At 43.6% G+C, this 27,735-nt stretch overlaps 1 protein-coding gene across 1 annotated transcript; it reads left to right on the top strand.

Moving 5' to 3' along the window:
* Nucleotides 1–721: 721 nt before the first annotated feature.
* C6H14orf180 (chromosome 6 C14orf180 homolog) lies at nt 722–27,118 on the top strand. Its single transcript, XM_074956334.1, has 7 exons — nt 722–1,260; nt 3,258–3,395; nt 12,276–12,376; nt 13,415–13,574; nt 15,321–15,444; nt 19,207–19,233; nt 26,147–27,118. The coding sequence occupies exons 4-7, from the start codon at nt 13,557–13,559 to the stop codon at nt 26,347–26,349; spliced, it is 372 nt and encodes a 123-aa protein (XP_074812435.1). The 5' UTR covers nt 722–1,260; nt 3,258–3,395; nt 12,276–12,376; nt 13,415–13,556; the 3' UTR covers nt 26,350–27,118.
* Nucleotides 27,119–27,735: the final 617 nt, after the last annotated feature.

Here is a 27,735-nt window from a genome sequence, read left to right on the forward strand (position 1 = left end):
GGTTTTGGTTTCTCTAAATTAAACTCATGGAGTCCCATTCTCCACTACATTTGGGACAGCTCTGAACTATTCCACCAGCTCAAAGTTGCCTAAAAACTAGTTTAGCCAGCCACTCCAGGAATCCCCAGCATGTGGGAATCTTTGGTTGGTAGACAAGCACTGTAGCAGCTCTTATGACTCTATGCTGGGTTGGGGTGCGGAGGGGTGGGGACAATGGGATGTGGCCAGGGCTTTCTTATGCACAGTGATTCCTGGCTGCTGAAATGGCCTCTTGGGTCCATAGACAATCAGCATATATTAGAGCAACCCTCCTGGCTGCTCTATTTGATGCTGAGGTCTTGACTCTCCCCTGATAATTGAGCTGTGCCATAGTTCATGATCTGGCTAGAAATTCACCTTAATCAAAACTGAATAAAACATTGACACAAGAGACAAGTTGCACACATCCCCCCCACCCCACATTCTATACAGTTCATATTGTACAGCTATTCTCCCAGTCAGACATGGAACCATGCCAAGGCTGAGCCTTGCTAGTTCCAGGATGATGGGATGTCAGAATAAATGAAAGTGCTCTTTTCCCCCTCCACCGCTTTGGCAGCTGAATTCAAACACTGCTGGCACTGTACAGAAGAAGGCAAGATGTGTGGTAACCATAGGGGCTACAGAAGAGCCGTGTATACATCAGACAGTAGCTATAGACCAGAGGTGCACAGCCAGAATGCAAAATGTCAGCTTCAGTCTCTCCCCACTGCGCGGTTGTTTTGTTTCTGTGAAGAGCTGGTGTGCATGACAGATTAGGAGAGTTGCAAAGCAGGCAGGTCAGTACTGTGGTGAGGGTCATTGCTATTTCTATTACTGCGAGATGCTATAATTATAGCATTGGAAATGTTGGATGCTGCCAAATTCAATTCAGGAATAAATACATCCCCCGGTGGCACAGAGGCCGTTGAACTAGAGAATGAAGATATTTTTATCAGCTGAAGCCTGAAGCCTGGGAGGAAGGAAAAAGCAACTTTAAGGTTTTAGTAGTCTGGCCATTTTGAACGTATATAATTAGACACCTGAAAAAGTCAAGAGAGCCCTGTGTTTATTGCATTGGCTCTGCCTTTTTTAGTTTTCTGGCACTGCAGTTTTCCACTTGATCTTCAGGCAATTGACAGGACTGTTAAACATCCTTCACCAGTAAAAACAGATGAGAAAGCTCGGCAGCTCATTTGCGTGTGGTGCCTCTGACGGGTGTTGCTGTGCAGGAGGGCTCAGGCAAGTACATGACTTTATATATGTTCAGATCCACCTCTCTGTTACCGCCTGTGCACTTTGCTATCCCTGACCGGAAAGGGGTCCACATGCCATCTCTGTGTGCTTGAGGATTTATGGCAACATGGTCCTCAGTTTTAAGCTTAGATCAGGCATAATATTCTCTCCCCAGATATCATTGAGCTACACAGTATGTAAAACTATCATTTGCCTTGTGCTCATATTAGGAGTGATAGATATAACCAACATCTGCAGCAAGAGCTGGGTGTATTTGTAAGTGGTGAGGACAAGTAGTCAGGAATCATGGGTTCCTTTCCCTGCTCAGCCGCTGATTTGCTATGTGGCCTTGGGAAGACACTTAACCAGCCCAGTGCCTCTGTCTTTCTTCTGTAAAATGGAAGGAACAGCTTGCATCCAGCGTGGTAAAGCACAGAAGAGCTTCAGATGAAGGCGGCCAGATAAGTGGAAATTATTAATTGTTATTGTTAACGCTACCGGCGATCTTCTCATGAGTCATCCTCTGCGAGCATTCTTTTGCCTCCTGTTACCTCATAATACCTGCCAGCACCCACAGTCCCCCGGTCATTCTTCACTGGGATCTCTCTAAGTCCATAGCCACCCTGGGACACATGGCTCCACTTGCGTGTCTGCCTTGGCAGCCTCTCCTCCTGCCTATCCTATTTAGACATTCATGTTGGATATTTTACCTTATCATTCCTTTTTTTCCCAAGCCCTCTGCGGCTCCCAGTGTTTAAATGCTTGCAGTTGTGTTATTCTTAGGCAGGCTGCAGTACCTCTGCCTAATGGCCAGCGGAGAAGCCTAGCGCCTTCAGAATCGTTTCACTCAAAGTCATTATGGTGTAATCAGCATCTGTCCTTTTAGAATGTCCATTTTCCGATGGCCAGGGAGCTGTGTGGTTTGTCCTACCTAGCTGTAAACCCAGCTACACAAGACACAAGTCTGAAAGTTAGGGCATTATGTGGCAATGAAACTAGACAAGGATTTTGCCAGCTGTGCCTGTGCTGTACTTCATTTTTCTATCACAAACCAAGGATCTGAGCCCCAAAATTGGATGGTTTGTTTTTAAAATTCTACAGAGCAGAAATAGGTTGAAATCAAACACTGCTGCATCTCCATCTATAACAATGGAATTGCAACAAGGATGCATTTTGAACCCGTGCTCTGAACCACCATTACTCAACTGAGATTCATCCCTGTCACCAAAACTCAGATACTTTGGGCAAGATTCTCAGTTGATATAAATTGGCACTGGTCCTTTAATGTTATCCAAGAATGGCTTTATTCACACCAGATCACTTTCGTCCCAGGTGTAGTTCCTGACTCCTAGGAAGTCGATAAACATTACCCCAGGGAGAAACTTGGCCCATTTTCTCTTTCTTTATACCAAATGGTTTACTCAAACTGCAAAAGTGCTAGCACAGGCCTATACACAAATGTGGCACTAAAATCATAATTTCACTTCCCAGTGGCAAATAAGCAAATTATATTGCTTTATTTCCAATCTATTCTACAAATTATTAAACACATTGACTTCGGTTTCAGGCTTTTAGACTGAGAAGAAAAAGAATCAGTTTTTATTACCTTATTACCCTTTTATTTAATCAAGTAATAAAACTACTCAACTGTATGGTGAAATCTAGATTACAATTTGCCTTTACTTCCTGAAATCACACAGATAAATGCTCCAGTAGTTAACTACATCGGATTTGCAGTAAGTGTTTTGGTCTGCTATCAGATTCTGTTAGGTGGCACATAGATTCCTGCCTTGCAGCTAGCATCATTTCAGGAGGTATTTTGAAAGATTTCGGGCTCTTCCAATTATGGCTTCACTTTTCTCTCACAGCAATTAAAGTCCCTTCCTTTAATTTCAGTGGCAACTGTACTGTTTTAGACCTGGCCCATGCAGCTGAATGCTCATCTCTGGATCTTATTTCCAGTCCTCATAAGGCCTGGGTTTGATGACCTAGTCTGATTACAGGATCTTTGACAGCTTTAAAGGAATTTACACAAAGGAAGGAGACAGCTGTTGTTCTGATGAAGGATTTTTCTGAGCAGGCCTCCCAAGCTAGACGTGCCACTATGAGATGCTGCCTACACTTTTCATCATGAGCAACAGGTATGTCTAAACAGATTTTGTGTTCTTGCCTGCATAGGTCATTGCAATGAATATCTTGCTCTTAAAGCTGCTTAACTTGGATCTGTAAAATTCTGTAGCTTCTTAGTTTATTATTCAGTATTATTCCATTTTCTATTAACACTGAAGGCCACATCCTCAGCTGGTGTCAATCAGCATAGCTCCTTTAGTTTATAGATTCTCCAGGGAAGGAACTGTCTTTATCTGTGTTTATACAGCACTCAGTGCTATTGGGTCTCAATCTTTATCAGGGCTTATGGACACTAACATATTATTGTTTTCCTTGTAAAAAACTGTTTTGAGGGTTTATTAATCTGTCTGAAATAAGGTGTAAAATCCGTCCTTTAAATCACAGTTTGCAAAGGGTTGCTGTTAGCAATAGGGTTAATAATATTTCAGACCCACAGTGTCACACTTTGTACAGAAAAAGAAGTCTGAGCAGTTTAGCAACACGTGTTGTTGGAAAGTTGCCTGTAATGATCACAGTGCCATTTCCAGGTACAATAAGTATCCTCCATTTGCCTGTAATCAGAGTGCCCCACTGTCCAATTGCTATACTCATGCAAATACTAATATTTTGGAATCAAAGGGGTTTGTGAGGGCTCATAGATACAGGAATATTATTTAAAAGTGTATCTCAGACGATTTACTTTGTATATTTTTGGCATAACTAAAGCAAAGATTTTAATGGTGGGGGGTTTGTTTACATGTGGGTTTTTCTCTAGTTTGTCTTCTAATACGTTGTTACTTATTACCAAAACACGCAGGCAGTAGGATATCCTCCTAGGGCCATAAGCTTAGCTACAGAGATCTTGTGCTGGGTGCAACTGAGAGGTGGAAGGGAGCTTGGTCCTCAAATACCTTTACACTCCAGTGATCTTGGGGCCACCAGAGGTCAACACGAACTCTTGCATAACTAAGAGCAACCAAAGGGCTGCTTTATAGTATCCCAGTTGGAGCAGTTCCTTTTGGTGGCTGAGGATTGGCCAAAATGCCATGCACTCTGGCTCCACCCCTTTCTGGTCTTGCCATGCCCTCTCCTCCTCCTGCTACAATGCCTTCCTACCCCAACGCCTGGCAAACAGAAGCATGTGGGATAAAGCCAGATGTGCCCCTTATACTGGGAGAACCCTCATCAGCCTTTTTGGTCTCATTTAAGGTCCCTTTGCACCTCTCCATGGCACAAAGGAATGATATCAGAGCCAACGAGTTGGCCCCTAGTGCTCTCTTGAGAGCATGGGCATGGCCAACAGGGTGTGGTCATCCATTTGGAGGGCAGTCTGTGCATATGATCCAGTCAGAAACAAGTGTTGTGAGAAATGAATGCTTCTCCTTTTTGATGCAACAGTAAGGAGCACTGGGGCCCCACAGTCCTTTGAGCATCTTGCCTTTCACTGGCCTGGCAATTGCTAAGTTCTCCATTCAACCACTGCTGCTACCCCATACTAGTCACTGCCTTCCCAGTGTCTGAAGAGCTGATACAGTATTGGATCTGGGAGTCCTGTTCCTCCTACTCACTAGTTTCACTGCCCCACCAGCCTGCTGAGAGCTCTTCCCCCACCCCAGCTAATAGAGAAATCTAGCAGTCAAGGGAGACTTGCTCACCTCAAGAACCAAAAGTGGGGTCATTCCCCAATTGACCACCTAGCCCATAGCCAGCACAGACCCACACCCCACATAACCCAACACGCCACAGCCAGAGACAGCCGGACAACTTGCCTGCCCTTTCCACTGCCAGCAGAGTCTGCCACCATTACTGCTGCTGTGAGAAACAGCTGTCGAGTTGGGGAGTCACCTAGAAGAGACTCAGTCATGCTGGGGAGGGGGAAATAGGATGAGTGAAGAGGTACTGGGCTTGAACGTGGGGGTATATGTGCAGCTAGAGGGGCAGGTAGAGTTGGGAGGGAAAGACTGTGGAATTCATAGATTTAGAGAGGAAAGAGGAGAGTGTGGAACTGATGGATATTTTGAGTGTTGAGGGGAAGGGGTATCTCATCCAGGGAATGTTACGTGTATTGCTGAAATAGAAAGCTTTTGAGATAACCCATTCTTAAAATGCGGGCAGTTCATCAGTGATAATAACCATGTGAGAGTAGAGGCCCAAGGACAACTACTTTTTGGGAGGCTCCATAGTATAGCAAATGAAACAGCAGAGATGCCCTTAAGCCACTTGGCACAAGAGTGCACCCCAAGCAGGGTTTCAGCATTGCAATCAGTCAGTTTCCATCATATTGCAGAAGATTTTAAAGCAAAGAAAATGAGGGATCGTGCCCCTTGCCTGGAAAGTAACTTTCCACCTCGCTTTTGGAACTGATCATAGTTTGTCCATGAAAATGTGTTGCATGACCCTTCAGGAGTTCACTTGCATGTAGAAAGCCAAATTCTGCTCTCACGTCCTCACAAATTTCCACTGACTGCGGGAGAATTGCCTGGGTGCAACTAAGAACAGCGTTTGGCCCAACTCATGTGTGCAAATCGGTTTCTTGCCAAATCAAGCAGATTGAATCAGTTACATCGACTAACCTATCAGGCGCCTGATCCTGCCAGTGTTTCACACACACACACACACACACACACACACACACACACACACACACACACACACAATTCCTTGCCTGTGGAGCACTCAGAGAATCGGACCCCTGGTGCATACCGTTAATTTGATGTCTTGAAAACGTAGCCCGAAAGGGTTTCTTGGTAGAAATTTATCTCAGTCAAACATAAGGTAACTCTCCTAGAAATCAGTCACGCAGGATCCCGCAGGAACAGCTCTTTGCTTTGGAACAGCAGGTGTCCGTCAGGAAAGCTAACACAACTTCTTATCACTGAAAAGCTATGTCTTATTTCCCAGCATTGACATTAGCCATATGGCAGATGATAAAGTAGCACAAGAAAAAAAAAACACGTTTTCACTTTCCAATGCTAATGACTGTCTAGGTGGGAACAGAACAGCACAGATGTTAGAGAGGCCCAGATTCACAGTTCTGGCAAAGCTGTGCTTGGCACAGGAGCAGGGTGTGGTGGAAAAAGTGGTTTACACCACCTCTACAGCCCCCTCATTTGGGAAACTCTATTGGGTTTCTTTGGTCCTCAGCGTAAGTTAGAGCGACACAAACAGTACTCCGGTTTTTTCCTGGCTGCCCACTGCCCCAAGGGACCATTCTAACAGCTCGCTGTGAGTCGGTGGAACACAACAGTGCTCCAGCCTCACCTCCTATCTCTCAGAAATGCCCCCTGCATGCTGGGGTGTAACTGAGGGTGATAGACTGCAACCATGCCACCTACAGATTTCCCCTTGCCAAGGAATTCTGAGGTAGCCAGAATGGTGCAATGGGGTCAGAGAACGTCTAAGATTCCGTTCCCTGCCCACCCAGTCATATTAGCTCATCCTCTCGATCACACACCCAACGCAGTGTACTGCTGGTGTTTAGTCCAGTCTAGTTTTAAAGGCCATTAGCAGCCTGGCTTCCACCATTCCCTAGAGGAGACTGCTCAAGAGTTTTATATATCTCACTGCAGAAAGTGTTCCCTAATGTGGCTCCTAACATTTCCCTTTCTTAATTTATTCTCTTTGGGTAAAATGAAAAGGGAATGGGACCCATGCTTCTAAACCACATGGGCAATTTTGAAAATGTTACCCATTACTCCTAGTTATACCCCTCTGTGCCACTCTGGTCATCTCTCTCCATCGTGGGGGGTAAGATTCTGATCTCAGTTACCACAATGTAAATACGAAAAACTCTTGACTTTAATGGACTCACAGTAGTGTAAATCGTCCATGAGTGAGGACAGAACTTGGCTCATGGTTTGTACAGCATTCAGATACCTTTAGATTGTTAACATGCACCTCACTCTTATGCAGGTTACATGTATTTCACTCATTCCATCTTTTCTCAGACATCAATCCCTCCATTGCCCTAATCATTGTCTTACTCTTCTCTAATCTCTCTTCCAGGAGGTGCTCAAACCTGAATGCCACATTTCAGCATCAGTGCCACATAGAGAGTTATAGCATCAACTCAGCCCATGCTGTGATGTCTTTGACTATACAGCTGAAAATGCCATTGGCCTTTTTTATTTCCGTATCACTTTGCAAATCTCATGTCCAATTGGTTGTCCTCTATCATCTGTAGAATCAATTTGGGCATTAATGGTTTCCAGGTTTCTCAAATCCATTAGGGCCTGATCCAAAGCCCTTGGAAGTCAATAGGAGTCCTTTGATTTCCACGGGATTTAGCTCAAGACCTTAATCCCTTTGTTTCAGATTATTTCCTGCAGATATATTAGTGTGCATTTTAATTAAACTGAATTTCATGTGGGGAAATTAGTTTTATAAAACAAAGAATAAAAATCAATTGTCACTCAACTTGAACTCCGTTAAAATAATACACTCCATCCATTCTAGTTTGTATTTACAGGAGTGTCATATTTAAGGCACAGGAGGTAATTGTCCCACTCGGCGCTGGTGAGACCTCAGCTGGAGCACTGTATCCAGTTGCGGGTGCCAAACTTTAGGACAGATGTGGACAAATTGGCGAGAGTCCAGAGGAGAGCAACAAAACCAGACCTGTGTGGAAAGGTTAAAAAACGGGACATGTTTAGTCTTGAGAAAAGAAGACTAAGGGGGGGACCTGATAATAGTCTTCAAATATGGTAGGGGCTGTTTATAAAGAGGACAGTATACAGTGAAGGCAGGACAAGAAGTAATGGGCTTAATCTGCAGCAAGGGAGATTTAGATTAGATATTACGGAAAAAATAAGGGTAGTTAAACTGTGGAATGGTCTTCCAAGGGAGGTTGTGGAATCCCCGTCACTGGAGGTTTTTAAGAACAGATTAGACAGTTACCTGTCAGGGATGGTCTAGGTTTACTTGGTCCTGCCTCAGGGCAGGGGGTTGGATTTGGTGACCTCTCAAGTCCTTTCTAGCCCTACATTTCTATGACAAGTATATTTGCTATTTCCAAGGTTTTTCTTTTCATGCTCTTTGTCTCCCTTATTTTATCTCAAGTCAGCCAATCCACCTGCTGGCAGCTAGATCATTCTGTTTAGTACGATTGCTGATAGTACTGCTGCATTTAACAACATTCCAGGATTCTTTAAAGAGAGATTGCTTTAGCACTAAAATAACCCCTAATGTATGCCAGTCGAGAGATGAAAGGTCACTCTGAATGCCCTCTCCAGCCAGGTTTAAGCTCTGTTCAGCTGCAACAGTCAGATCTGTAGGACTGACCGATGTGGAAGCAATGAGCAGAGAGCAGATATTAGCATTTGGTTACTTGGTAACTCTTATTTAATCAATACGTACTTTACATTTTAGATCCCAGTGGCAGGATAAACAGAATGGAGGGGGAAACATCAAGTGAAATAAATCTAATGGTTTATGGGACATTTTTATCTCAAAATGCACTGTGGGTCACAAATGAGAGCTTGATTGTGATTCCAAGAGTTTAATTATCAAATAGATGTGCAAAACATTTGATGGCTAAGAAAGTTTGTTTCAGTGTCACAGATATTCTAATATATATGGACTATCTATCATCCTGAATACTCAGTTTTACTATCTACCCAGAAAGAAGCATGAGAAGGGGTAGTGTGAAGAAATTGAGTCAGATCAGACCCCCTTTATATGTCAGTTGAGTTACACCATGGATGAATTTGGCCTAGGCTCTTCTAAAAAAGTAAAATTATTTTCTACCAGACCCTAAAGGGGCATGTCAGGGCTTGACTGTGCTCCAGGCCAGCAGTACCACCTAATGGTGGTATTCCATGGTGTGATGCCTAATGGCAAGAGTCCAAGGGTCACTCTGACCATTACAGCTCAAGGAAGCACTGCCTATTGCAAGAATCCAGAGGCTGCTCCATCTAATGGCTACGGTTCAGTTGTAGCGTCATCTATGTGTGAGAGTGGTGGTGGATAGGGGAACCTGAACCTACCCTACTCCACCAGGTTCCAACCCAGGGCACTTTGAGCCACCATCCAGGACTCAGGGCCTGATACCGCAAAGCACTCTCCCTGAGTCACTGCCTACCCTTGCTCCAGTGCTTCTGCCGTCATCATGGAACAGACATGGGATCCTCGTATACTCCCCTCTGATCTGTCCCCAGCATCTCTCCTGCTGGCCCTGGTGAGTCATCACCCTTGACTCTCAGGGTTGGCCAGCTCCCAGTGGCTTCGCTATGAGATTCGGTCCTGGTGGCGTGGAGCTTTGGCGGCTTCCTGGCAGGAGACTGCTGCACCCAACTGCGGTCAGCCCAGACTGATCTGAGTCACACCCTTTTAAATGCTCCCTTCACTGGGACCGTACCCAGCAGAGGCGAGGGGCATGGCCCCTTGGGCCCAGACCAGCTGTTTAACCCTTGCCTCCCCAATGTGGAGTTGGTAATACCCTGTTACGGGGCAAATTCTCCATTCTGATCTGCAGTGTAGGTGGCCTACCCACAATGCATGATCCTCTTGCATATTCTTCCCCAAATTTGCTCATAGAAGAATTCCATTCAGAACGTGCTGTACATGATTATAAATTAGCACTGTGGATCAAGACAGTGAATTTTGATTTAGAACTGCCCGGTGTATACAGAGCCAGAGCCAGTGTTCTGTCTTCATCAAGCAACTTCTATTGTATTGTATCAGATCTATAACTATGTTTGATATTACGAAGTTTACTCTAACATTTGCAAACAGCAGTTGATATATGCCCTCAGTGCACAGGTGAATTCCTACTGACACTGAAGGGAGTTGCAGATACGATCAAAGACAGTACATAGCTCTGTGTCATTAATGAAAACTTTCACAGCAGATTAGTAATATAGAGCATGAAAAGTGCATGGCTCCCAGGCATGAGTATGAGTGACCCTCATGGATAGCAATAGGAATATTGTAGGTTCCTGCATGTTTCTTTGCATTCTATTTTCCTTTACTATGGACGATTGGCCTCATGATACAATGTGTCTGTAGGTATCAACAGAATTAAGAACTGCATGCTCTGAAATAAATGAAAGCTGAGCTCTTTCTGTGTCATTTGATTCATACTAACACAGTTTTAAATATTATCAGACCATTGGTAATTGCATGGCTTCCATTACCTTTTTTTTGAAAACACTCTATGAAAATGCCTGCACACTGAAACAACTGTCAAAAGAAAAACTAATCTTCATCCTTCTTGTAAGAGGAGACACACAAAAATTCCCCTTATGAATGATTTTCACAAGAGCATGATTTTTGCAGGACTTCCCGTCTGATAGATATTACAAGTAAGAGCTAGGCTGTATTTCATTCTGTGGGTGTCCTGCTGTGTGGATATCTTTCAGGGGTGCATTTGTTTCTCCAGAGGCAAAAAAGTGCTAGTACACCTTTCAGGGTTAACTAGGTGGTGGGGGCAATTAATATTTTTTCTGATGTATTACGTGACGGTGGAAAAATCACACTTTACCATCACGAAAACTCATCTTGCTGCCTACAGGTGCATGGCTAAATTATTAATGGAGTGTACACAGAACCACTAACGGTGGAATACTGAATGAAGGATCAGTTGACACTCAGGAAGTTGGAGAAGATATGGAGGACTCCCTTCTAATTAATCACCTTTCTGTTTTGTTATACTGATCTGCAGCTTCCAGTTACAACTGCACCCCTTGCTGTATGCTATTACGTGATTTTGTTTTCAGATTGTTCAAGATAAAGTTACTTCATTATTAATATATATGCACTGTGCATGAACATAAATATTGTATATGTACTTGTGTGTAAACCTATTGGAAGTGTTAATAGTTAAGATAAACTAAGTCCATTATCGCAGTGTGTGACTATTTCTATGACCCTATTTGCAATAAAACCAGATTCAATGATATGAGAAAATTGCTAGGTTTCGAAATAATTGAACCAGGCCAGATGAATCCCCACAAAGGCATCATTTACAAAGTACTTTGCTTGTCTAAAATATTTATTCCTGCTGGAGGAAATGGAAAGAGAGTTCATACAGTTACACTGCTATCCTCTGAGCGTAAAATGGTTTTATCGTGTTATGTTTATTTCCTAGACATCTTCCATTGGGGTACTGCAGGAAAGTACGGTATGTGCAGTCAGTCCTTTTGAGTAGGCTGCTCATGTTTATTCACTGGGAAGTCATTCATGAGGCTTTGGGGTTGTTTTTTTTTCATTTTTTTCTGCTGAGCAGACACTTACACTCCTTTTTCTTGTAAAGACACATATTTGCATACACAATGCAAGCCATTAAAATCCGCATTTGCCAACACAGTGCACTCTGTGATGCCATAGTTTCCCCCTTCTGTTTCAGATAGGAAATAGCCATGGTAACTTGTGGAGGATGTGTTGGCTTTAATGATGAAAACTTCACTATAGAAATTGGCCTAAGTCCTCAACCACTGGCTAAAAATATTTTTGTTTTGTTTCAAAAACATGGTTAGTTGTTGACTCTTGAATACTTTTAACAAACAGCTTGCGGCAATCTACGGACCTAGAATTTAGTCCCAGAAATTATCCACCGTTTACATCAGAATAATGAGTATGTTTACAAAAATCACGATCTGCTCATGGACAATTAGCAAAGTGAGAAAGAGGTGAAATTCATCAGACAAACTCTTGGTTCGGAATTAGTTGTCCAGCTGTACTTCTGACATACCTTGAGTGAAATGAGATCAACGCTTTGATAGGAAATAACTTAAAATAGGATGATGAGGTTTGGAGAGGACACTCCAGACCTTTACAGAGTAACCTGTCCTGATATAGTAACACTGACTTCTTCTCTCAGCATCCCCTTAAAAAGCTCACTGCAGTTATTTGCATGAAATCCTTCATATCATACATTACACTCCGTTTGATTCTTAATGTATATGCAATTTTAGGTGACTAATCTGCAATCAAAAACACTTAGCAGGAATGGATCAGTCGCTGTTCTGAAGTTTGAGCTTATCGCATTTTTTCATGCTGGAACATGAGGGCTCAGGTAACCACTGCTTATTCAGACATTTACAATGATTGCTGTCAACGTTCTCAGCATCGAGAGGTGAACAGTTAGAGTGGCACTTTTAAAGGATCCTTTCTTAGAGCTGATTGGCAATTTTGCAACCATGCTATTTTTTTTTTGATGGACAACAGCTTTTCAAGTTAACTGTTGTCTTATTGTTGTCAAAATTTATTTTTGTTAAAATTGGAGGGGGAGGGTGTCACACTGGTAAGTGGTTTTTTTTATTTTTTGAGAACATTAAAACCTTTCTTTTTCCAACCTAAAACTGTCAGTTTTCATTTACTGAAAACTAAAAAATGTTTAGGTTTAACTTTTTTGAAGACCCCCCGCCCCAAAATCAAAAACAAATTTTGTAAATAATGAAAAGAGTTTTGTTTTCATTGAATTTTTTTGGGGGGGAAGAAATCATTACCCAAAGTTCTAATGTCTAGGGCTAGATTGCGGCTTGACCTATGCATCTGTGCACGAGAATAAGCTTGAATAAAAGATACCCCCCCATACACTTCTACATGGGCTACATTAGTATAGGGGTATAGGGGTAAGAGAGGATATTCCCCTGCTTATTACCATCCTGGGGCAGGTGGGTAGGGAATGGGTGGCTATTTGGCTCCACCCCCGTACTTGCTGGCCAGAGTAGCTTAGTCAGCATATGGTTGCTGGTATAGACCAGCAGCAAATTATGACCCCTTTGGGGCAAGGAGGAATCGAGGGAGGAATTGTGACTTAGTACTTCTGGGACAATGCAGTTTATACACCCTTCCTTGCTCAGGGCTGTGCCTCATGTCAGAGCCTAGCCATATGGCTTCATACTGATTTGGGCATCTGTTAAAATTTCATGTAAAAATCCTACAAACTAGAACCTCAGATGTGCTGAGGGCCTCCAGGGAGCTCCTGGGTAACTTCATCTCCCAAGGAAATCCCTGGTAATTGAGGCCCCTTGAACCAGGAAGCCCTCAGCAACCTGCCTGCATAGGGTCTTATATGAACAGATTTAAGAAAGACATTTCCCCCCAAAAGAATGTGTTGATACAGCGCAATTCAGGACTTCCAGACACAGTGAAATCCTTGCAAGAGGCATCAGAGAGTGGATTGCCAGAGTTTTAGAAGCCTGGTAGCTGTTAGCCCCCTGCAGCATGAGGAAGAGTCTTCGGTCTCTCCGATGTACAGGAAAGAGAAGGTAAAGCGAATATCTGAGTTACTTCAAACAGCTCTATTTACATGCAGCTTTCAGTGGAGAATCCCAGCTCATCAAAAACTAGCTGCCGTCCTAATCTGAATGCTGCTTTCCTGTCTGCAAGTGAAAAGCAAACTTCATTATACTGTCATGCTTTTAGCCCACGGTTTATATTTATATAAATGGTGCAGACATTTGGCAGGTCCTCAGCTGGTATATGTCAACAGAGCTTTATCTTCAGCGAAAAACGTGAACACCAGCCTCATCCCCAGCACAGATTTCTTCCCCTGGTGTGTCAGCCCACTCATGCTGGCCAGTGCATTGGAAGGAGAGGGCCAAGGCTCTGTCCATTTCCCACCCTTGCCTGCTACAATGTGCAGGAAGGAAAGTAGCAGCTCCACAGAGGCTGCTCTTCCTCTCCCAGTTGGTGAGGTGGGTAACAAGAGGACAACACACGCCCCATTCTCCCCTGCTGAGATTCATTATCGCACCAGTGTAACTGAGAGCAGAACTAAGCCCACTCATCCCACTCAGTAATAAATTTGCCCCATGTCTAAGGAGTATTTACCAGGCACTGCTTTGTGGGGATTTCACCAAGCTCTGTGGAAGAGCCGAAAAGCAGAGTGGGTAGGCATGCCATCATGGATAAATAGCCCCGGGAAAACAAAACAATAAGCTCTGCTTGTGCTATTTATGCAGTAAAACAATAAAATATCATATTTCAGTGATCAGCACTGGGGTTTTTGATGGAAAAATGTATATTTAATGATGACTGGCCTTCACTGTTTGACAAGGGGCTGTTAAAGCCCCTTTGAGAGTGAATCACATCTCTCTTCCCAACTAAAATTCTATCAATGATTTTATTATAATATCTGTAGAAAATTCTAATGTTAAAATCCCACTTTATTACTATAATAATGAATCTAATTTGTGAAACATGTAAAGTGAGGCCATAACTGTACTGGAGAGAGAGATATGTGATCCCACTACAGCTAAATCATTTCCTGATGACTTGCGCCCACATATTATCAACAGAAGCAAGATTAAGAGCTGAGCTATTTGCAAGAGTTTGAGATTGGGCACTGTTTCTAAAAGGAAAGCCCAAAATGATCATAGAAATGCAACAGTCATTGTGAAAAACACAGCCTCATTTACATGCATGGATGTAGAGACATTTTGTCTGTGATCTATTCCATCTAACTCCTTTCCCCTTAGCAGAAAAGCCTCACTTTTCAGTTGCCTATCCAATAATATCAAAGTGGAATTGTTGGATATGTCCATATTTATCTTAAATTCACTTATTACCTATTCCAGCTACTTGTCCTGCATGTCTATTCATTTGCTGGTGGTTCTTTTGGAGAACATGAAATGAAATGGAAAGGCAGCAAGTTTAAAACTGATAAAAGGAAATACTTTTTCATATGCATATCTAGTCAGTGGAACTCACTGCTGTGATATATGTTCCAAAAAGAGTAATTCTTGCCTTTTTATGTTTTAACCAAGTTCTGTTCTGTCATTCCTTCTGGTGATGACAAGTTATAGTGAACTCTAGATCTATGACTCTGAAAGGAAGTGCAGCGTTACTTCGCTGTAAATACTGCAACGATCTGAATGTAAACAATGTCGCAACAAGTGTTTCAGATCATGTCTTTTTAAGGACACCATACAAATACTGCATAGCCATAGAAAGTTCAAAAGGCATTATTTCCGTTTGAACAATGGCATTTTGTGCTTTGATCAATTATCTAGACGAACTGTAGTAAATGTCCGCCTTCGATACTGAGAAAAAGGCCACCCGTGAACCAAGCTGTGAGTGAAAAGCGAAAAGCAGAGAGAAGGGTTCGATTTCGTGAGCCAGAAATCACTGGATATGGTATGTTTAAGATATTAAAACTCTTTATACTCTCCCAAGAGTGGCATTCTTTCCAATGTTTCCACATCTTTCCAAATCCCTCTCCTCACCAGTGTCTGTTATCATTACTTGTGTTATCTGTGTAAATCAGGAAAGTTTCTTGAGGCACAATCCTTCAGCACAGGTGGTTATGATCCACCTTACTGCCTTCCCTTGGGGCAAAATAGGCTCTGGCACAAGTTAGAACAGCCACAGAGCTATTTTCACTGACCTCCTGGAACAGTCCCCTAAAGGAGCATTCTAACAGCTCACGATTGACAGAGCAGTAGGTTCTGGTCACATCCCTTTTTCCCCCTTCTCATCTCATCCCATCCCATCCCAGAACACCCCCTCGGTGGCCCAGGGATGGAGGTGGTGCCCCTTTAGGACAGATTTATGTGTTGTTTATGTCACTCTGAAGCAAAAGGGATTTAGCCTGGGATTTCAATGGGTGTTGGTCAGGTTCATGTTATCTGTGGGGCTTTCTAGTCATTCAGAATTTGGCACATGAAAGGATCCAGTAAGTTGCCCCTAAGTTCTGTGGATGTCCACTTAAGTGCTTAACACCACGTCTGAGGAGAAATTGTTCTTCCCCATCTCACTCCCAGCATTTATGTCCATAACAACAGTGACAATTGCAATAATCTCTCTCTAGTGCAAGTTGGGCAGTGTGAAATGGAATTCTAAGGGATCTGATTCTCCTCTCATTTAGAACCATAGGACCACAGGGTTAGAAGGGACCAGAAAGGTCACCCAGTCTAACCCCCTGCCAAAATGCAGAGTTTGTTGTGCCTAAAGGCAGATGGCTATCCAGCCTCCTTTTGAAAACCTCCAGTGAAGGAGCTTCCACAAGCTCCCAAGGCTGTCTGTTCCATTGTCCTGCTATTCTTACAGTTAGAAAGTTTTTCCTGAGATTTAATCTAAATCTGATATGCTGTAGTTTGAATCCATTAAAAGAAAAGGAGTACTTGTGGCACCTTAGAGACTAACCAATTTATCTGAGCATGAGCTTTCGTGAGCTACAGCTCACGAAAGCTCATGCTCAAATAAATTGGTTAGTCTCTAAGGTGCCACAAGTACTCCTTTTCTTTTTGCGAATACAGACTAACACGGCTGTTACTTTGAATCCATTGCCTCTTGTTCTGCCATCTGTGGCAAGAGAGAATTTTTCTCCATTTTTATGGCAGCATTTCAAGAATTTTTCTCCATTTTTATGGCAGCATTTGAAGACCGCTATTGTGTTCCCCCTTAATCTCCTCTTTTCCAAAGTAAATATATCCAATTCCTTCAGCCTTTGCTTGTATGGTTTGAATTCCCTCCTTTTGATCATCTTTGTCGCTTGCCTCTGGATCGTTTCCAGTTTCTCTACATCCTTTCTATACATTGGTGACCAAAACTGAACTCGTTACTCCAGCTGAGGCCGTTCTAAGTAGAATGGGACTGCCACCTCCTATGTCTCTGTTAATACAACCTACGATTGCATTTGCTTTTTTTTTTTTTTTTGCAGCATCATCTCATTGCAGACTCATGTTGAGGCTGTGATCCACCACAACTCCCAGATGTGCTGCTGCTAAACCGGTTTTCCCTTACTCTGTATTTGTGCATTTGTTTTTTCTTCCCTAAGTGTAGCACCTTACATTTGTCTTTGTTGAATTTCATTTTGTTGTCCATAGCCCAGTTCTCCAATTTATCAAGATTCTTCTGAATTTTAGCTCTATCCTCCAAAGTGTTGGCAAGCCCCCCTCCCCTCAGCTTTGTGTCATCTGCAAATTTGATCAGTCTGCTCTCTATACCTACATCCAAGTCCTTAATAAAGATTAATAAAGAATAAACAACAACAGACTCAAACCATATCCCTGTGGAGCCCCACTTGAGACCTCCCTCCAATCTGACATCATTCCATTAATAGATACTCTTTCTTTGCAATTGCTTAACCAATTCTGTGTCAACTTAATGGGAGTTCTGATGAGCCCACATTTCTCCAGCTTACCTATCAGCATGCCATGTGGAACTGTGTCAAAAGCCTTGCTGAAGTCCAGGTATATTATGTCCACCACTTCCCCCTGTCCACCAAACCAGTTGTCCTATCAAAGAAGGAAATCATAGAATCATAGAATATCAGGGTTGGAAGGGACCTCAGGAGGTCATCTAGTCCAACCCCCTGCTCAAAGCAGGACCAATCCCCAACTAAATCATCCCAGCCAGGGCTTTGTCAAGCCTGACCTAAAAACTTCTAAGGAAGGCGATTCCACCACCTCCCTAGGTAACGCATTCCAGTGTTTCACCACCCTCCTAGTGAAAAAGTTTTTCCTAATATCCAACCTAAACCTCCCCCACTGCAACTTGAGACCATTGTTCTCCTTGTTCTGTCATCCGCTACCCCTGAGAACAGTCTAGATCCATCCTCTTTGGAACCCACTTTCAGGTAGTTGAAAGCAGCTATCAAATCCCCCCTCATTCTTCTCTTCCGCAGACTAAACAATCCCAGTTCCCTCAGCCTCTCCTCATAAGTCATGTGTTCCAGTCCCCTAATCATTTTTGTTGCCCTCCGCTGGACTCTTTCCAATTTTTCCACATCCTTCTTGGTAAATCAATGCCGGCTGTTAGCGATCGCTCTTTCATCCTCCAGGTATTCACAAACTGAATATTTTATACGTGCTCTAGTAGCTTCCCAGATATCAAAGTTAGGCTGACTGGTCTAGAATTCCCCGCCTCCTCCTTTCCCCCCCTTTTAAAGATGGACACTACATTAGCCCTTCTCCAGTCTTCCAAGACCTCTCCTGTCATCCATGAATTTGTAAATATTATTACTTGCGCTGGTTTCCACTGAATCCTAGAAATGTAGGACTAGAAGGACCCTCCAGAGGTTATCTAGTCTATCCCCCCTGCTCTGAGGCAGGAGTATACCTAGCCCACCCCTGACAGGTGTTTGTTTATTCTGTTCTTAAAAACCTCCTATGTCAGGGATTCCACAACCTCCCAGGTAACCTGGTCCAGGGCTTAACTATCCCTATTGTTAGAAAAGTTTCCCTGATATCTAACCTAAATCTCCCTTGCTGCAAACTAACCCATCGAATTATTCCTGACTCATAATGAAGTGTAACTGAGAGGAGAATTGGCCCCAGATTTTTTTAAGACATGAAAAATTCCCAGCCTTTCACTTCAAGAGCCATAACGAATTTTCTTTATTGCAAACAGCCTGTGATTAAGCCTCCCTTGCTGTTTATCCACACAGTGCTATTAATACAATTCAGTTAGAGGCTGGTAGGAGAAAGCTTGTTGGCGCCACTGACATTTTTCCATTCTCTGTATGTTCATGCTGGGTTGTACTCGAGCTGCCCTTGCCAAATAGGCACCGTTCCGGGATATTGTTAGATGAGGAATTCATGCTACAATAGTGTTTGTTTTAAACTTAACTTCCTACCTCAGCCTGCTGGTCTGTCTCATTTTCATGCTGGAAATGATTCAGATGAGGCGTTCCTTCTTGGCAACGGCTATGAAACCTCTCATCCCAATCACAACAGCAGCAGTCTCTGGATCTTACTTTCCTGCTCCATTGCTGTCTGTTTTCCATTTCTTCCTGAAATGCTTCTACCGTTTCACACTTGCCATTTTTAGGTAGCAACTTTCACTTATTGGGCCAGATGGCCCAGATTCTCATCAGGCCTCCTATCTCCTATTTCACTCTGCTACCCTGAGGCGACCTTGGTTAGCGTGTAAGAACATTTTCATTCTCTTTTCTAGACATTTCCTGCTGCGACTACAGAGTTGGTAAGTTGAAGTTTTACATTATAACTGTGGGCTGTCCCTGGCACTAACCTGAGATTGCCTACCTGCTGCTGCGATTAATTGTGCAGCGATACTTCATGAATAAGAATTGTTCATGCTGTCCGTGTTTTTGTGTGTGCGTGAAGCACAATATGTGATCAGTTCTGCTTCAGTATTTTAAATCAACAGAAGGTAAGACAAGTAGAGGAAACAAGAATTTAGTCCCTGGAGCCATGTTTAATTTAAACATAATTAATACATTTTATGGCAATAAAATGGGTCCAGGTTTTTCACTGAGATAGGGAAGTGAAACCTCCCCCATCTAAGCTGTAGTTCTCTCAGCTGACTTCTACCCATGGTGAATATGCAGTTCATTAACGCACTGGTGACGTGGAGGAAATAATTAAAATAATCTGTTTTCTCTTCTTGTGTGTGCAAGAATATTCAAGGCAAACAAAAGTCACAGAAAAACTCCAACAAATCTGTGTGCAAGTGTTATTGACTATATTACAGGAAAATCTGGAGTCTCCCCCCAACCACGACTGGTACTAGAGTTGCCAGGTGTCTGGTTTTGAATCACAACGCCCAGTCGAAAAGGGACCCTGGTGGCTCCGGTCAGTACCACAGACCGGGCCATTAAAAGACTGGTTGGCGGGGCTGGCAGGCTTCCTACCCAGCTTCATGTGGCTCCCCGGAAGCAGCGACATGTCCCTCGGCTCCTAGGCAGAGGGATGGCCAGGGGGGCTCCATGCACCACCCCAACCCCCCCAGCTCCGCAGCCCCCATTGGCCAGGAACCCCAGCCAATGGGCGCTGCGGGGGTTGCACCTGTGGGAGGAGGCAGTGAGCACATACCGCACAGAGCCGCCTGGAGCCAGAGGGACATGTCGCCACTTTCTGGGAGCGCCCCAAGGTAAGCACCACCTGGAGCCTGTACCCCTCAGCACCCCAACCCCCTGCCCCAGACGTGAACCCCCTCCTACACCCCAAACTCCTCATCTCTGGTCCCACTGGAGAGCCCGCACCCCCAGCCAGAACCCAGACCCCCTCACACACCCCAACTCCCTGCCCCAGGCCTGAGCCCCCTTCTGCACCCCTGCCCCAGCGCTGAGCTCCCTCCCGTACCCAAACTCCCTTTCAGAGCCCGCACCCACATCCTCTCATCCCTGATCCCACCCCAGAGCCTGCACCCCCAGCCAAAGCCCTCACCCCCTTGCACATTCCAGCCCCCAGCCCCAGGCCTGAGCCCCCCCCTGCTCCCCAACCCCCTGCCTCAGCCCAAAGCCCCCTCCCACACTCTGAATCCCTCATTTCTGGCCCCATCCCTGGAGCCCACACCCCCAGCCAGAGCCCTCACCCCCTCCTGCACCCAAGCCCCTGCCCCAGCCTGCTGAAAATAAACAAGTGAGTAAGGGTGGGGGAGAGCCAGCAACAGAGGGAGGTGGGATAGAGTGAGTGGGGACAGGGCCTCGGAGAAGGGGTGGGGCAGGGGCAGGGCCTCAGGGGCAGGGCAAGGATGTTCGGTTTTGTGCAATTAGAAAGTTGGCAACCCTAACTAGGATCCATTGTGCCAGGTGCTGTACACATACATAGTTAGAGATCTTCCGGTTCTAAAGAGCCCACAGTCTAAATAGACCAGTTTGAAAAAAGGGAGAAGAAAGGAAGTATTATTATCCCCATTTTACAGATGAGGACCTGAGACTCATAGACATGTTGCATCAGATCCTCAACTGGTCTAAATCAGCGGAGCTGGTTACAAGTGATTTGTCCCCAGTCACACAAAACATCTGTGTCAAAGCCAGGAATTCAACCCTGAGCTTTTGAGAGCCAGTCTTGTACCTTTATCACAGACCAGCTGCCTCTTTAGTATTCAAAGCCCTTAGTTGGAGCTGAGTATGCTATTTGTAACAAACCGTTTAGCTAATGTGTTTAATGGACCCGTGGGGGGGATGGAAGTTCCATTTCACAAAGGATTTTTCAATTTTGAAATCTGGCTTGGTTACAAATTGCAGTGAAAAGTGAAAATTATATAATTCTCTGTGAAGGAAAATACCAGAAAAAAATTCATTCTGAGTTGTTCAAAATGTGTTTTAACAAACTCAGAATGTCTCGTTGTCAAATTCCACTTTAAAATTCTTTTTCTGTTGTATTCGCTAGATGATGATACAAAATAAAATGTTTTGAAAAGAGAATTAATTTCAAAACAAAAAATGGAAACATTTCATTCCAAAAAGAACTTTCTTTTTTTCATTTTTAACAACAAAATTCTGGAAAAATGTACCCATTTTCACCAAGCCTTTTGATTTAAACTGAACTGCATATTCTGATGGAAAACAATTCCTCTGAAGTTTCACCACCGAGTTCAAGAATGTAGCCCTTTTTTCTGTTTCCAAATTAGACATGAGCAGACTGATTTTTTTAAAGAATTTATTTGCAATTGTACAACAAACATAGTTAACCCTGAAGATTGTTTTCAATGATCAGAATTCACTTCCACTATACCTGTGCACTGTTCATTATTCATAGCATCTGATTGTTGATCTCAGGGTCTGGCTATACTTCAGGCTGGTGGCGTTTATGCCCAGCTGCAGGAGACATACCAGTGCTAGCTGTAATCGAGCTAGCATGCTACAAATAGAGAGAACAGCAGGAAGAGCTAGCTGACCTGGGTACATGCCTAGCATCTTGGATGGGTGCGTAGCCCTTCACACTACACATGTCCCTGCAGCTATGCTTTACTTTTAGCACACTAGTTCAATCACATGGGTATGCCTCCTTGAGCTGGGAATTACTCCCCCAGCTCAAAGTACAGACATATCCTCACACTGTAATTTTTTCTGCTCCCTCATTGAAACTTTATAAGCAGGAAGTGAGCATTTCCAACATGAATAGGGACTAACGAATACCTACATTTATATATGAAGCGTGAATGCAGAGAGCAACATTTGTGTGATTTATAAACCCTCTGCAAGAACTTCAGAGGAGAGGGAATAAAAAGGCCTGAATCAAAATGGGATTCTCAATTCAGACAATCAGTTCCCAAATAATTTTCACTACTATAAGACTAACTGTGACCTTTTTATTGAAGTCTGTCACCCAGTTAAGAACGAAGAACAATATCAGGTGATTCGAGAGACAAATCACACATTGGAAATATTGAACAGCACATAGTTCCACTGAAAGAGCTGGTGAGCAATCCGCAGGCTAAAATATGTTCACATAAACCTTTTGTAGAATAATTCCAAATAACAGACAAATTAATGAAAATCGAAGCCTATTCACAGATAATCTGCAAGCAGAAAGAAGGTCTACATTCAAATGAAGAAATTATTTGCTGCAAATAATTCACCCAACTCTATTATAGAGCATCGATTTGGCTTCTGGTGAGCTTTCAAATGACTGGCTATTAACATTCTACCTTCTCCCCACACACTTTTTGATACATTATTATGTGCTTGTTGCTTGATTTTATGACTTTTACCTTCCTTTATGTACATCTGTATGACAGCTTAATTGACTGCTATGTATTCCAGGGTTGGTAATAGGAGCTAATTTAAATACACTACAGCTAATGTCGGTCCTTTACCCATAACAATACACACCACATTTTTACCTTCTTATTGATCATGTGCATATGCCAGGCAAATAGTTGCACACTCTCATTTTTTATTCAGGCATGAATTTGGTTTTCGAGAGCACATTTAATACTCGGAGTGCTTTATAAAATAACACTGACTGTGCAATGACCATGCAGACCAACAGAGTAGCCATTACTCTCTCAGAAATAGCTCACACATGCTGTTTAGGGGTAAAAGAAGGATGGTTTGTGGCTAAACACAAGCCTGGGAATTAAGAGAGTGGAGATCTATCCCAGGCTTCCTGTGTGACTAGATTGCCACAGCCTTCACCCAGCTGGGCAAGGAAAGGAGAGGGAGTCTGGCGCAGCAGTTGTTGTGGTAGGAGATGGGGTGCGGCTGCAGAGGCCGAGCGGGTCACCTTCGATAGTGAAGGATGGGGCTCTGGGCTGCAGGGATACAACCAGGTGAGCAGGCTGCAGTGGACACCAGGCCCTGATTTCTGTCATTAGAGTGCTGTAATCTTTAAATAGACCTAATTTAGTTGCTACATCTAAGTTTTTGTTACTTCAGTGCAGAGAACAGACAGGACTAACATGCCCTCTGGCTTACTCCCTTGCTTAGACTATGACTCCACCTGCGATGCGGAGAGCGCCGTACTCCCTGTCATTGGCAAATGATCAGGGGAGTCAGGGAAAGGGATGGGAAGTGGGAAGACAGCCCCAACAACCTGCCATCCACAGTAGATGACCAGGCACACAGGGGGTAATGAGCTGTTCCAGGAGGGGGTGTAAAGTAACTTACTCCCACCCCAGAGCAGTGGGGAGGAGCCGGGAAGTACACTATGCACTGCTCCTTACTCAAAGGAGATTGTATGGTTAGAGTCTAGCTCTAAGCCTGGTGTGCCTGTTTCTTTGCCTGTATCATGAGGCTGACCCTTCTCCGATCCACTGGGGTGTTGCAAATCTCAGCTTGTCAGGCAGACAGAGTTGACACAGGATGCCCACCACAGAAATGCTGACATGTAGAATAGTAACAATCCTTGCATTCAAGGTAACTGCACCAAATTACGCCAGCTGAGGATCTGGCACCTAATGTCAACACCTGTGACACCACCCAACAGAACTGGCCAGTTCCCTCTTGTTTTGATCTACTTTAACCACTGCCCGTGTCTTTGTTCCCAGCTTCCTTTTACTGCTGTTAACCTTCCCCCATACACACCATGACCTGCATGACCATGCATACACTGCACTGACCCATGCTGCAGCAGGGAGAATGTACAATTCCTATCCACATTGTTGTGCTGCTCTCTAGAATCATAGAACCATATGGTTAGAAAGGACTGCAAGGGTCGTAATGCCAAAATGCAGGTTTCGTTGTGTCTAAACCAGCCCAGACAGATGGTTATCCAGCCTCTTTTTGAAAGCCTCCAGTGAAGGAGCGTCTTCTCCTCTAGCTAGTTCGTTCCATTGTCCTACTCTTCTTACAGTTAGGCCGTTTTTTCCTGAGATTTAACCTAAATCTGCTATGCTGTAGTTTGAACCCATTGCCTCTTGTCCTGCCCTCTGTGACAAGAGAGAACAACTTTTCTCCATCTTTTTTACGGCAGCCTATTCCTCCAGTTGGGATAAGGCGCAGGAGCACAGTGCAAACCTATTGCACAGGTCTCTTATGCAATGAGAAGCATCGTACACCTCCAGCTATCCTCAGAAGTCAGGGTACTCTAGATGCTTGATGCCAGATCCTAGCCCTTAGACTAGAGGCAAAGTTACTGTAGTGCCAGCTTAACTGGCCAGTGGAGAATTCCTCCTAGCTGGGTGTATCTTCCAGTGGGATAGGGATGTTGTAATGCCACCTCTCCCTTATTAGCCCCCAGTTGGTTGGAAGGAGATTATGCCCAATGGCCCCCAACTGGTTGGACAGAAGGGGTTATGCCCCCATTAGTCCCTGGGCTGTCGTAGTGATAGGATACACCATGGAAAAGTTAAACTTCACTGAAACTGGTGGGTGTACCAGGCATTTGTCACTCAGGATACATGTACAAAACAAATGAGCTCCTTTATGGAACCAGAAAGCAGAAACAACAGGAGAACCACCCAGAACACAGGCACATGGCAAGGCTTGAGTAGAAGTTGAACTGTGTGACCCAAGGAATTTGCCTGGGGACTGATATAGCAAATGCAGGTACTGGGGCAGTGATTGGTGGATTGTGTGCCTGTGTAAGAGAGAAACACCACATACCAGACACAGAGAAGGAGAAGAAAGCCAAGGGACAGCAGAACAAGCACTAAGGATGTGGCCTGAAAAAGGGGCGAGAGTGCTGTAGAAAAGAGGCTTAGAACTAAGAGCAAAGAAATTATCTCCTGCTGTGTTCAGGGAAACTGGACTTTGTATATTCTTAAACAAACAGGATTGCCCCCAAAGAAATATCTGGCTCCATCATCAATTTCTCCTCTTAGTGGAAACAACCAGCAGGACCCTGAAAACTGGCTCACTTCTCGCATCATGAAGGGGTAACAGAAAGATTCACTAAAGATGCATTCTCATATCTAAATCTCTATTCGCCCATTATTCCTGACCAGCCCCTTCGAGAACGTTGCAATGGCATAGCCCAGCTTATAATAGACAGCAGAATGGCACCCAAGCTGTAAAATGTAGCCCAATGATTTCCACGTGGGTAGTATGCCTGACCCACAGTGATCTGAAATTCCTCAGATTATTTTTACAAGCAAGAAGAAATGTTTACAATATATTCCTTTTCATGATTAAGCACAGCGGACACTCCACTGTGATTAGCAAGTTTAACATTGAGAGGCAGACTGGCCCTGCGAAAGCATTGTAAACGTGCCGCTGAGTCGATAGATCCTCATCTCCTTCTTATTTTAATTAGCATGCCCTGTAACAAGTTAATGTTACAGGGGAAAGGCAAGTAATCTACTTCTTCTCTCTTTATGGAACATTTGTGAGCATTAAATAATTAGTCGTGGTTGCTTAATATTCTCTAGTATTTAACCTAGTGTTTTGCTTAAATGTATAAAAAATAATTGCTGTGAGGAAATTTGAGAACATGCATTAATGATGGTAATCCTGTTCTTATTGTATATAATTAAACCCTTCTAATGCTCCATTAGATTACATCTTTTATATTCAGTAGCCTCTGTAGGGAGGTGTGACTCGCTGCCATTTAACTGATGCATAGAGAAGCACTCACAACCAGAGCACTGCTTAACCTGCTGTTTCCAGAAAACCAGGACAAAGGCAGCAGTGGGGGTCAAATTTGGGAGCTGTTTCAGACAACACTAAAATAATGCCTGTTTCTTTTCTCTCCCCAACCTCTCCCAGCACATGACAGGCCATCAGCTGGATTGCCTTTGCTCCTGTGGTTTTCGCTTTGTTTAGTACTGATCCTGGCTGTGAGTCTGTACTACAGCAGTGTGAAGCAGAATTTCAAAGTCTTGGAAGAATTTCAATCCCAGCTCGTTATCTTCTTTCTTCAGATAAGACACGTTGCTTTGAAATGCTGGACTTGGTTTATGAGGCAATAACAGTGTCACACGTGTGGAACCGTGCATAGCCCAAGACAAAGATCTTAACAGATAACATCTAAATGCATATTGCAGCACAAGGCTCACAGCCCATTCAAACCAAACACCAGTGAATGTGCCAGCCTTCCCTTTGAAGACTAATATAGAGCTGACCCTGTTGTACACTTACCTTTTCCTGTAGCCACTTGTTTTCCATTTCTTTTATTATTATTGTATATATTACACTAACACCTAGAAGTTGCAACCAAAATCAGAGCTCCGTTGTTCTAGGCAATACATAAATATCTGGTAAGAGATAGTCCCTGCCTCAGAGAGCTTATAAACTGAAGAAACAAGAAAAAGCAAAGGAACAGAAACACAGAGATTAATTGATTCAATCAAGGTCATATAGGTAGATAATACCAGGAACTAAACCCAGGTCAATCAAGTCTCAGGTCAGTAGCTTAATCACAAGACCATCATTCCGCTCTGGTTTTGCTACTGCAATATGTGCAAGCCTTACTTCTTGTGTTCAAAGGCTCTGCAATGCTGTATTTTACACATATGTGAAATGATTGTGAGTAAAACCTTGGCAGACGGTGTTCTCATGTCCCCTCAATCTTTCTCCTATGTGGGCAAAAGATTGCTCTTGGAAATGTTTCACTGGGCTCCCCAGCATGGACGAGAGCATGGAAACTCGTTTAACCAGGCTATGGGTATTTGCCTAATATCACACATAACAGAATTGAATCCCAGGTTAATTATCAAGTCAGTAGTTTAATCCTCTGAGTTCAATTCAGTCCGTAAACCTCATGAGCCAAGTTTACATGGTTTGTGACATCAACAAACTTCTTCAATTTACTTCTAGCTCGTATTCAGTCAGGGGATCATGTATTCATAGTTTAAGGCTTTGCATAATGCTACAACTGACCGTTTATGAAGGTGGCAAGGACAAAGCTCCATTGTCTTGGGAGACCCCCCATTAATATCTTACAGTAAGGATATTTATGAAGGGGATCATTTTAACAATGATAGTGCAATAAATGCTGAATGCCTCTTGTGTGTGTCAAAGTGGATCCCAATGTGTCTATCCAAGTGTGTCTCAGAGAGGGCCAACAAATTCATCTGGCCTGTGAGACTTTCTGGACTTTATTTTCTCCGTAGGAATAAATAGCAACATCCTTTCTTTCCTGGTCTTCTTTTCAAGTAAAATTAAAAGAAAATATTTGGACAAGTGCGCTACTGTATTCAGAAAGATAAAAACTACGTGAGTCTGCAACAGCAGAAAAAACCCTGCGAAGAAGATGGAAGACAATGCTTGCAAGATCACAGCCCAAAGTCCCCTGTCGTGACAACCAACAAAACACTATGCATATTATTGTTAGTAGATAAAGAATATTCCATATG

The sequence above is a fragment of the Natator depressus genome, chromosome 6 (genome assembly GCF_965152275.1).
Source record: "Natator depressus isolate rNatDep1 chromosome 6, rNatDep2.hap1, whole genome shotgun sequence".
Taxonomy (NCBI): Eukaryota; Metazoa; Chordata; order Testudines; family Cheloniidae; genus Natator; species Natator depressus.